The sequence below is a fragment of the Parus major genome, chromosome 5, assembly GCF_001522545.3.
Source record: "Parus major isolate Abel chromosome 5, Parus_major1.1, whole genome shotgun sequence".
Taxonomy (NCBI): Eukaryota; Metazoa; Chordata; class Aves; order Passeriformes; family Paridae; genus Parus; species Parus major.
Window position 1 is genome coordinate 35,163,822 of NC_031774.1, and position 12,521 is coordinate 35,176,342.

At 34.7% G+C, this 12,521-nt stretch overlaps 1 protein-coding gene across 13 annotated transcripts in view; it reads right to left on the reverse strand.

The window, feature by feature from the left end:
- The window catches only part of HECTD1 (HECT domain E3 ubiquitin protein ligase 1), a 65,436-nt gene that overhangs the window by 28,080 nt on the left and 24,835 nt on the right, over positions 1–12,521 (reverse strand). For 4 of the 13 annotated variants that reach the window (XM_033515199.1, XM_033515201.1, XM_033515196.1 and 1 more), the window contains exons 6-20: positions 11,593–11,874; positions 11,016–11,304; positions 10,619–10,695; positions 10,433–10,531; positions 10,005–10,119; positions 9,325–9,499; positions 7,814–7,952; positions 7,451–7,621; positions 6,182–6,404; positions 3,475–3,750; positions 3,295–3,371; positions 1,764–1,898; positions 1,401–1,547; positions 948–1,042; positions 575–680 (exon numbers count right to left, since the gene is read on the reverse strand). In XM_033515199.1, the coding sequence (XP_033371090.1) occupies positions 575–680; positions 948–1,042; positions 1,401–1,547; positions 1,764–1,898; positions 3,295–3,371; positions 3,475–3,750; positions 6,182–6,404; positions 7,451–7,621; positions 7,814–7,952; positions 9,325–9,499; positions 10,005–10,119; positions 10,433–10,531; positions 10,619–10,695; positions 11,016–11,304; positions 11,593–11,874 (2,406 nt within the window). Of the gene's footprint in view, positions 1–574; positions 681–947; positions 1,043–1,400; positions 1,548–1,763; positions 1,899–3,294; positions 3,372–3,474; positions 3,751–6,181; positions 6,405–7,450; positions 7,953–9,324; positions 9,500–10,004; positions 10,120–10,432; positions 10,532–10,618; positions 10,696–11,015; positions 11,305–11,592; positions 11,875–12,521 lie in introns of all 13 variants that reach the window. The other 9 variants (XM_033515195.1, XM_015629803.3, XM_015629802.3 and 6 more) reach the window with 4 other exon arrangements.

The following is a 12,521-nucleotide window of genomic DNA, read 5'->3' on the forward strand; positions in this document are numbered from 1 at the left end:
GTTTTGCAAATTTTTCAACTATTTCCTAGAATTTAACATGAAAACGGAAGTATTTATACTTCCCTACCAATGTTGCAAAATCCTGAACTGTGCTTTCAAATAGAAAAAATTAAGACTCCACACAAACTGGGAAAAAACAAGTAATATTTATAGTCAAACTGCCAAGTTTCCTGTATAAGAAGCATCTGAGCCTGGAGGCATCTTGTATTACCAATTGAACACAGAGCCGTAGACAGGACCCTTTAAAGCCTATCCCTTCGTTCTTACTAATAATTGTAATCAAAGTAACATGGCCTTTAACCAGAGGGCATGTTCCTATATAAAGACAACAATATCAAAAGACAGAAGAACAAACACATAATCTCTTCAAGCAACATTTACTTCCCAGTGTTGAAGTGACAGTAGAGGAATAGCCATGCATTTAAGTGTTAGAGGAAATAGATACCAAAATTTGGTTGTTCTTTACCTAATTCTATCCACATCTACAAGAACATGATTCTTGCAGCAAGGTGTGTGACATACAACCTTCAGTTGTGCACCACTCAGTGTGATACGCTGTTATCACTGTATTTACCTGGAGATTATACGTAGACCCTGGTGTATCATACAAGTGGAGAGGTAGACGTTCAATGGATTCTAACACTGCTATCAATTTCCGAATCAAGGCAACAGCTGGACGACTGTGAAAGAGAACAGTTACTATGTGACCTTAAAACAGAAAAAAATTCTACAGTATCTCAGAAAGGGATCCAGCTGAGGAAAGTATCTCAGCAGGCTATTTCTACTGACAGTAGCTGTTCTAGTCACATGGTTACAGCACAGTGTTCTATAGGTTGACTCTTAGAGATAAAAATTTTCAATTGCTACTTTGTCTTTAAATTTTTTTAAACATACCATACTGCTTCACAATTTCAAAGAGTATTTTCTTGGTTTGGTATTATTTTTACCTTTCATCATCCTCATTTTCACTGAATGCTGTTTTGAAAACGTTTATCCTCTCTACCAGTTGACTACAGTCTTGTTTCACATCCAAATCAACATTCTAAGAGGAAAAAAAAAAGTTACATTTAACATAATTTATTTAGTTTTTATACAGGCAAAAATATCTATGTAGTCTCACTGAAATCCCAATTTAAAGTCTGTATGTGAAAAGCTAATCATCAGCCACTAGACCTGAACAGAGTTGATTTATAGATTTTTAAAGGCTCATTACTCATACTTAAGTAATATATTGTGACAGCTTATGTCCAATAGGTAGACCAGTAACTGGAGCAAGTCTGCCCAATTTTCACTATGACAGAAAAAGACAGATATATAACAGACTTTTTAAACTATGGCACATGGCTTAATTTCATTTTTTTAGGAAGTTTTTCTTTAAACACTTATGTCCATAAACTCACATTGTTTAAAACTGTCAAAAGTGATTGAACTAAGCCACTACTGCACATTTCATATGGAGAAATAGTATTCTCATCCTTCAACAGTACAATTAAGTTCTCCAGAGCAGTCTTCATTAAATCTCTCCAAGTATTTTCTCCCTCAATGCACTGAAAGACAAAAAGATGATTATTGTGAAACATAGTAATCTGTCCACTTGCTTCAGTTAAAAAATAACATCCTAGGGATGTACCAAACTAGGTAATACATGCATCAAAACCCTCCTTTTGACATGCTGTGACTCTTCTTCCCATCATGACAGACTGGTCTAAGCATTATCTGATTTCACTGATGTCACACATTAAAATTAAAGGAGATACACATACCTGCCTGTTTGCATGAAGTTCCCATGCAGACTCTAACTGGGTTGCTATGTTCCTCAGTGTTACAACTACTCCTCGAGGCATACTTTCAACTGCTTTAAAATGATCATCATATAAATCTCTTGCCATGGTGCGTACCTACAAATGGATTTTGATAATCAGAAATCAAACCTTCCTGTAATGAGACTGTTACTATACTCCCAGATACTCCAACCCTGGCCATTTTTATTTTTTATTTTTTTTTAGCAAGTCCGTAACAGGCAGACAAATAGGGAAGAATAAAAACCTATGTGCATCATGAAATAGCAAAGGTTGTGGAAGGAAAAAGGAACAGGAGAAATAAATGGAAATATACAAAATCTTATTGACAGAAATTAAATTTACCATTATGTACTAAGTGAAAGCATAATGGGTAATAAGAAAAGTTATGATTCTCAATCTATCAATCTTTCTTTTAGAACTGTATCATGGGTCACATAATCTTTTTAAATGTAAAATTAAGCAGATTTAATATGGTTTCTGAATGCTTTATCTACATTCCTTAAACCAATTCACACAAAATCCCCATACAACCTCTTATAGTATGAATTATTCTTTCTACAGTGTACGGTTCACACAAGATACAGATTAAATGAGTTCTTATTAAACAACATCTTCCTTTTGTAAGAAACTTCCCCAAAAATCTTTCCTTTGGATTATCACTCTACATGCTACAATAATACATTACACAAGCTTCAGAACTACACAGTGCAATCTTAGGTATAAGAGAGCTCTGCCTTTCTTTTATCATCCCACCTATTATCATTCACACACAGTATTTCAACTTTTAATTTAGTGTCACATTTCCTAAGATATATGTCCCTTAAATGCTGCAGATACAAGGTACAGAATATATTGGCTGCACTGTTAGAACCTGCAAGACAGTTCCAAGACTAAAGATTAGCCTGAGTCTTTGGCGTAAGAGGATCACAAAATGTACTGTTATTTTGTGGGTTATCTGTAAAGTGCTTAACACTTGACTTCTTAGTTCCTCTTTTTTCCCCTTCATTTTGAGGAGAAAGAAGAATTTTAAAGTTATCAAATTTGTGGGTTTACTCATTTTGCTTCACTACCACAACTCTTAACAATGCAGACTGTTCACTTCCAGCACCCTGTCACAATATCCAGTCTGAAATTAGTACCTAGATGAACAGAAGTATTCTATGCCTCTGGCACAACTGTGTTGTCACATCTTTTCTTGTAGCATAAAGACAAAAAACAAACCACAAAACTTAAATAATTACACAAATGCAAGTCAGGAAGATTGGATTTTCCTATTTTTTTTTTTTTAAATGTATTTTCCTTTAAAGGAACAAAAAGTTTACTAGGACTGTTGGATAATATCGCCCAAAGAAGTGTTTTGTTCTGATTTAAGTTTTCCCCTTCAAGTCTCACAAAAAACTGTATCTATCTGAAATCAGAGATATAATCCTCTAAAAGGAAACTACAATTCTAAATTATATTCTAAATATAAAATTTACAGATGCTCACAAACCTTTTGCTTTGTCTTCTCCAGTTTAGATTTCAGCTTTCTTCCTCTTTTGCCTGTCCAGCCGGTCACAAATTCTGACCCTGCAACATATATTTTAGAAAAGTTGTATTTTCTCACTGCTATGAAAAGCAACAAATAAAACTGCCTCATATATGCTTGTTCCTACCTGCACATAACACATACCTACATACTTACCCAAGGAAGTTTCAGCTGTAAATGAATGCTTTGTTCCTCTGTTGGATTCAAACACAAAGCCTGGCAGGTCTTCTTTCAGTATTGTAGCTTGCTGACCATCAGAATTGTGAATAGCAATTTCTCCTTCTTTTAAACAGGTCAGTGACCAGTTTCCTACAGTAAGTTTAGTTGGCCCTGGTGTTGACAAAATTGGCTGGCTTGTGGTAGATGGTTTTACTTGGCTTCGAGCTCTCTGCAACTTCTCAAGGAACTCACTCCTACTTTCTATTTAAAAAGAAACAAATTTGGTTTTTTCCAACAACTGCTTCCATCACTATGTAGCTTATTTTTTTTCCCAAGAGAAAAACAACTGAGTACATTCAATGCAAAATTAAGTTTGAAATTAAGGGTCTTAAAGTGTCCTAAATATCAGTGTAGTATATTTCTGTACTTCAACATTGATTTATTCTACGATCGCATCACAGCTGCAATGCAACCATGCAACTCTTTCTGAAAGATGCAATCCAGATGTATTCATTCATCATTACAACTATAATAGGAAGATCAAAGAAATTCAGTATAAATTTTTAGTCTTTGAAAAATGGGTCTCAGAATGGCCAGCAAGAACTATTCTCAAAAGTGAGTTTTCAGTGTTCAGAAATAATTAATATCATTAAAAGGCTAAGTACATAACTTTTCAAAAATTCCATTTAAAGTACAAATGGAAACACCTCATTAAAGATTATTGCTGCTTGCCTTTTTCTGCAATGACAAGCTCTAGGCTTTTTAAATCTGCCTCTTTTTTAATAATACAAATCAATGCAAAAATAAATATGCACTTGAGGCATAACATTCTTTATTGCTTAAATTTCTTAGCATACACAGATTTAATAAATAGAGATTTGATATGCAAGATGAAAATTTTGTTAATTAAATGTTTTCAGACTTCTGTAATTACATTTTAATAAATTTATTATATAGCATGTTGCACTGAAGTACTAGATTTCTACATGTTTGGGAATTACTTCAGGTTTCCTTGGACAGAATTTTGAGACTCATTTAAAGCTTCAGAATTACCATTAAATTTCAATTTTTTGCATTGAATCTTTTTCTAAAAATTCAAACAAAACAAGTATAGAGTTAATGTGGAGAGGGGTGAGTACAGACCTTCCAAAATGTTCACAGTATATATACTTGACCTCCCACCCCAACCTTCCATCATGCAATACACACTAACAGATTTCACTACTCAACCCTCTATATTCTTGCCAGTTGTGAAGTTACTAAAAAGTATACCACAAGATTAATCAGTAATGATTTAGGACAGCAGAACATATAGTACAGTTCAGGACTTAAAGATACTATTCTGAGTCTATACTGTACTGTAGTCATTTTAGTTAACAAATATTAATTTTTTTTAAGTAAAATGGCTGCTGCACATGCTTAGAGCTCATGGTTAAAGTTCAGGCAAATTACACTGCAACATCAGCAATCTTAGTAGATGTCTATTTGACTACATATTGCAAGAAGCCTCATTTAATCCTACATTTAGCTCTTTTCCCTCATGATATTCAGACTAGGTATTTTATTAAATTTATTCAATATTTTTCAAAAGACTGATTTGAAGTAACGTCTTAATGTTCAATCTGCCTTATTCTCTGTCAAGTTCTCTACACTCCAAATTCATCTGAGCTGTTGCCATTTCACTCATCTTATACAGAAATAGTCTCATCTCCTTGCCCATTTGGAAGCAAAAGCCAAAATCTTTGGCATCCAGGAACTATGAGAATTAAAAAAAAAAAATCTTCATGAATCTCCTTTAAATTGTATTGTATGATAAACAAGTGTCTCAACACAGATTTTTTTACCTCTTAAAGCATTAGCCTTATTAAAAAGAATGCAAAGACATTTTCTGACCAAAAAAACCCCAGTAAATCTCTAAGTGGTTTCCAGCTGCATTATAATCAGAAATATTATATTGCATTTTGTCTTCTTGCCCCAAACTTGATGCATGAAGTCATTAGCACTTCATTTCCATCCTGAATCATAATATGTTCTGTTTTTTCACTCAATGGCTCATTGAAAACATAATATTGCAAAGCATTTTATGTCTGCAGGTTCATAAATGCATGAACTGCTGCAAAAAAAGATGAAACAATAAAAGGAGGGTTGTTTCTGCATCCAGAACAAGTTGTGTATTCTGTACAGAAAATCAGAACCACCTGTGCATTGCCAGTGCATAAGGTCTGTTCCCTTATCCTCTCTCCAACAAACAATTAAGACACTGTAATTTGTTTCCCAGTCTCAATGAGAAACTTTCCATTACTTTGTCTTCAAACACATGCAAATTCATTCTGCTAGCTAGAAGCAAACAACAAATCACCATTTCAACCTGCTTTTCCTGGGATGGCCACTACAAAGTGCTTTTAATGACTGGGGTGAAAAAATTAAGTACACATGGAGAAGAATCAAAACAAAAAGTTAATACGCTTTTACTGGCAAGATGTTTACTTAACACAATTCACCAAGAAAGTCAAGTTATGGCCACATGCTATCTGATAAAATGCATCACAATTAACTGACCACCTTCCACCTGTTTACATCCTTTACTATTTAGTAAGCCAATTCCTGCAAAACAAAATAGCTCAAATCAAATTATATAAACAAATGTAACGGTCTTAAAACTTAACTTGGACTTGAAATGCAAAAAGTCTACCTGAGCTATCGGATCCTCCTTCAGGGCTCCCACTGGAATACATTGTGGCCAGCTTCCCATCCAAGATAAATCTGAACCATCCATTACTACCATTAGATAGCTCCAGGGCTGCAGCATCACTCCAGATATACAGGCAGTCCCTTCCCCTAATGATTGACCAGTCTCTCCAGTGGTATGGTTTACCCTGCTGCAGTTCTTTAGCATCCTCCTGTGGTTCATCCTCCTGTAACAATATTGTATTAAGCAAAAACAAGAACCAAAAAAACTCCAATCCATTAAAAAAAAGGGAAAAAAAACCCCAAACAAACAAAAAAAACCCCAACACACAAAACCCAGACATTTTTAAAAGGAGGAGATGCTCTCTCTTTAGGACCAAAAGTGTAGGAACTATACTACTTCTGCCAGTAAAACATATCCTTGAAAGTATCCTTTAATAGAATAAGATACTTCTTAAACATTTCCTTTTACATACAGCTTTATCTACTCAACAGTAACAACAGTCTACTGCCTATGATATCCACCTCTGTTCAAAACTTGAATTGTAAGATAAGAATCACAAAATCATTGAGGTTGGAAGAAACCTCCGAAAGCCATCTAGTCCAAACCTCTTCTCAGGCAGGGCCAGATATGATTGGTTATGTAGGACGATGTCCATATGACTTTTAATATCTAATCACTAAAAAACAAAATCAGTGCCTCCCCCAAGAAACCCCAGACAAGCCAAACCTCACAGTAAAAAAGTTTAACTACATACTTAAGATTTTAGCTATAAATATAATTGAATTGGTAACAGAAGAAGTTTGTTATCCATTCAGTTCATCTGACTGGCAATAAGACTTGGAAATTGATAAATAGCTTCAATATGCACTTAAGGTTTTCATTAAGCAGAAAATTATTTTCTTTTTTTATATATTTAATAATAACATTTAAAACATTTGGAATTATTTAATCCATGAACATTGAAAGAGATACACTTCTGACACAAATACTTCAGGAGGGATTCATTTTGTTTACCAGCCATTTTCCAAACACTAGACAAAATCAAGCACCGAACAACTTAGCCACAAGGACGTATGAATAGGAAAGCTAAGCAGATAATAATATGCTAACAGAAAATGAAGGTAGAGAAGAAAACCATTAAAACCAGTGGTATAAAATAAGTATTAATTTAATATCTTAACTCCCCTGCCATTTTTGTAACAATGAAGATTTTACTAGAAGTGTCAATTTGACACTAATAAATAAAGCAAATCAATTCCAGACACTTACCTTCTCAGGTTTAGATTCCTCTTCATTTTCATCATCAGATGATGGCCCCGCCAAAGTTGACACTTTACTAATTACACCAAGTCTAGCCAGTTGGTCTAGAAAAAGATCACCACCTTTATCCACTAAATCCCGTATAATTTGCAAGGCTAACAAATGGCCATCATCATCATCCTGTAATACATTGGGATGAAAAGAAAATAACAAAGGAGATCTTGTTACTTTACACACTGAACTGCACAAATGGTCACAGATGGACACTGTGAAAGTTTTAGGGTTAGTTATCAACAAATACATGGAACCAATGAGTATAACTCCCTTTTTTTGTACTGGTTTCATAAAGGATAACATTTTAGTTCTGCCTACCTCCTGATCAAGCACTGTAGCTGTTATCTCAACCAGTATTGTGGGCAGGTTGTGGCCAGCATCAGAGTCACAAACCTCTTTCAGCAGCGCCTCAGAACAAAAATGTATCATTTTTCTAATGAGCGCAAGACTTGCTTTCCTTTAAAAGATTGTAGGAAAAAAAAGGTTCATACAGTGATAAAGCAAGCAATAATCAAAGCAACAAAAAGGTTCAAGATAAGGCTTCTTTTGTACTCTATTTATGCATGGTTTCAAAACACATGAAATTTATTCTGTTTCAGCTCTTGTTACTGGTACAAAAATTTGCTATTGTTACTAAATACTAGATTATCTTTAAGAATAATGCACCTCTGGTACTTTTTGATTCTACAGCATTATCAGTCTAACATACACTTTTCTCCTCAACCCTTTCCTAGGTAAACCTAATCTATGTCCTGTCTTTATCAACTTTTAGTGCTGGCAATTCACTTCTGCACATTGTCACCCTCAGAGGTATTCAGCCTTTCATTTTAGTAATATATTTCTTATGTTTCAAAATCCCTATAACTTTTAACTCTAAACATACTATTAGATCATGTAGCTTTCCACACTGAGAACCATAATTAATCTAAAAGCAAATCACTCCTGTAGGGTTATAGACGAATTTTTTGACTGACTTCCAAAACCACAATTTTTCCGATTCATAAAGATAATTTTCAAGTAGAGAGCCAACTACTTCTTTGCACAATCTGCAACAACAATTAATCATATATAAACTGTTAACATAGTTTCTTATTTCTTTTATTTAAAATGACCTAGTTTAAGCTTTCTATCATCAGCTCACATGGAGTCTGGCTCCACTAGAGGCCTTTCTTATCTTGCATTTTTACCTAAAGTACCTGTATACACTGGGAACACAAATAAGAGATTGGAATAAATGTCATATTTATAGTATAAAAGTCTAAGAGGTTATGATCAGATGCAATTTATCACAACCATTATGCCATGCACAGTATTCCCTTTTAAGTAATAAATTAGACTATATTTTTGCAATTCAACAGAATTACAAGGAACATCATCTCCAGTTAATACGCTGTTAAGTCAATCTTCTAAAATCTTCTATAACAGCTTTTTCTAGTCTTGCTGATTTTTCCAACGAATGCATCTTGATATAATGTTATTATAGTAGCTTTTCTCTACTAAATTACAACTTTCATTACAGTGGGTACAAACAGTTGTAACCAAATCCTGATGCACAGTGTTGACAACAGACTAAATGAACAGAGCATTCTTTCATCATGCTGCTACAGTCAAGAGTATGCTCTGCTCTCCTGTCACTAACCAGGTTTTTTCCAACAAATCACTTCACCAGAAAGGAAAAAATGCCCATTAAAATGCTAAGTAAAAATCATTCTTGCAACACTTTCCAAGCAACCACTTCTATTCTAACATACATTGTCACTAGCATTACTTTTAGATTTACTTTGGCTTTTTAAAGAGTATTAAGAAATTGTCTCTCATGATAATACTACCTTATTGAAGGCAACATAGTTTGTTGAAATGTTTGTGCAAACACAGGCAATAGTCTTTTCAAGTATATGGGTGCCATTTCTGGATCGCCTTTGGGTTCATTACATTCTTCCTCATCCTTGTTTGCATCTTTCTTTTTCTTTTCATCCCCTTTGTTGACAGGACACATCCAATCTCCTGGAAAATTTTTTTTGCCCAATATATTCAATTGCAAAAGTCAACAAACCAAACAAAAACTCTTTCAAAACATCCAAGTTTTCTTTACTAACATCCAAGTACTTGAATATAAATATGCATTCCTAAAAATATAAAATTTACAAGTGCATGACTTTGAATAAAATATTTAATAGCAAGCATCACCTGTGGCACCAAAATCCTCAGGAACAGGGAAAGTGCAGTTCCCGTGCAGAAAGAAAGATACCAGAGAAGCTACCAAGGCTGACGTGCTCAGAATCCGTAACAAGATCCCAGTCTAGGCAGATCCCATAGCTGAACAGTTCATGCCCACTCAGTTACTTCCTTGGTAATTCCCCTCACTTAACAACATCTTAAAATGCTAAAGTTTTTATGCATACTTTATGGGTTCAGGAAGGTAGGTCATGATTTATTTTTTTTTTTTAATAACCGTAATACAGCAAAATTCTACTATAGCAAGTGTTATGGACTTAAATATTGCACTCACCTGGAGACTGAAGAATAGCTACTACTTCACTGTGCCCCCTTTCCCGAGCTTTGTCCAGAGGAGTTTTCCCATCTTCATCTCTCAAATCAGGATTTGCACCATGTCGCAAGAGAGTCTGAGAGCAAATATTTTTATGTATTAAAAAATATTAAGATTTCTTCTTCCAAAGTAGCAAATGTGCTTTTCATACATCACTTATACAGTCTTCTCACGCTTGTAAGTATTGTGTGCTTTTTATATCCATAGAGCTAATATAAACTACTTTTATTCATTAGTGCCCTATAATAAAAAATCTGTTTTGATAAATACTGTAAAGAATATGTAAAAATTTGACAGCGCATGTGTCCAGCATATTGCACTGACATTTTGAAAAGAACGAGATGAAAAATCAGCAGGTAATGCTTTTTAAGTGTCAGTTCAAATCATACCTTTGCTACCTGAGGTCTTCCAAAACATGCTGCATAATGTAATGAGGATGACCTCTGACCTCTGTTAACATCAGCACCCCTTTCACAGAGGAATTCTACCTGTTAGACAAAAAAGAGGAAAATAGGTTTTTTATCTTCCTTTACATAAATAATGCAACTTCTTAAGGGTCTATAAACCTAGTTTACCATTTCCTGAGTTCCAAAAGCTGAGGCCCAGTTTAAAAGAGTTTGTCCTACATCATCCATAAAATTTACTTCAAAAGCTGAAAGACAAAATTAAATAAAATAGTTAAAGTTCCCACAACTATAAACTAAAGTTCAGCAGTATTCTTTAAATAAAAAGCAGTTCTTAAAAAAATTAAATGTCCTCAATTCTGGAGAAGCATTTATGCTCTTAATTGCAATAAAAAAGGTGGCATAGGTATGATTACTAACAACACCTGTTGAGTATTTAACAAAGTAAGCAAACTTGTATCTAATGATTTTCAATGAACTACCTCAGCATTTGTTATGACACCTCAGAATATAAAAATCAAAGATAAAGCAAGCATCTCATTTTGGTTTTCAGAATGTTTTTGCTTACCTCCTGTGTCAATCGCATCTATCAGTGCATCAGTGTCCTTACTGCGGATACAATCTATCAGTTGCCGATGAGAACGTTCCCCAGAACTATCCAGTCTTCGCAATCCTGGGATTCTGCCTGTAGATCCAGCACTAGATTTTGGCAGGGCTTTTCTGCCTTCAAACAGTAGCACCAAAAGAAGATCTACTAACCGCATGGTATCCAGTACACATCTCTCATCACCCTGCAACGCACTTTCTATAGAGTCTGGAAGTTCAGATCTTAGGAGATCCTGGAAATAATTAAAAGTCTGAACAATAAAAAATATACAGGGCTTTAGAAAATACTATCAGAATTGGACTTCATTTCAATATGAAATGTTCCCTTTTTCCCCTTTTTAAAAATAACTTATATGTACATGTGTGTGTATGAATATGTGTCTGTGTATATATATATATATCTACAAAAGAATAAAACCTATAAATACATATATGTATATCTAGCTATAAAATACCAACATAAATCTTGCATATTTTCAAGTATACAAAGGGAAAAGCCTCATGAAAACAAAAAGCTGTAGCATAAAAGGATTTCTTACATGTGTTACTACTGGAGAGCCTCTACACAGGGTTGACAACAGGCTTACAATAGTTGACACCTGATTACTTAATTTAGAGTCTGCAGCTGTAGATGGTGCTCCAGTGCTACTCCGTCCAGGTTTGCAAGCTGAAGATGGTCCTGAGGCTGTCCCACCAGCAGCTGCCATGCGAGATAACAACTCCTCAGTTAATCCATGTTTAGCTAATGGGGCTGGGTCAACTCCACGCCGTGTGAATCTGTCAGCTAATGAAGCAAAGCATCTCAAAGCTCCATCTGAAACCTAAGAAAGACGTGCAAGAAAAAACAATTAAATATCTTTTACTTAAGATGAGAAGATGTTAAGGGGATATCCACAATAATACAGGACACATATGAGAACTTGATTTTCACATGAAGCTCAATCCTTCAAGCTAGATTTAAAGGTCTACATATTTCTCTTAAGCACAAGAAAGTTTTTAATTGGACCAAGCCTAAAAATAGGACAAACTGGGGAAAAAAATCTTTTACTCTTGGATAACTCTGATTATCCATTAAGCACCTGACATAGGACCACACAAGAATTTTTGTGACAATAAAATACAAACTTCCAAATTTAGGTTTGTCACTAAAGGGAGGAAAAAATCCAACCAACCAACCACACACAAAAAATGCCAGTGACACTGTGGAATCAAGGCTTACTGATGATCCTCTTAACAGTCCAGAAAAAAATACTGCTGGCAAAGTGCCCAGGCAAGGATCCAACATCTCTTCATGTCAATACTGAAAATAAAGGAAGGTTTTACCTTTAAAATCTCTCTATCTATACACTAGAAGTGTCTCAATCTTTCAGATCAGGAGGTTTGCACTGGCCAATCGAGAGAACTTGCTTCAGGCACATTTGTCTTTAAAGATGTGCAGTAGCAAACCAGACTAATAGCAAGAAATAGC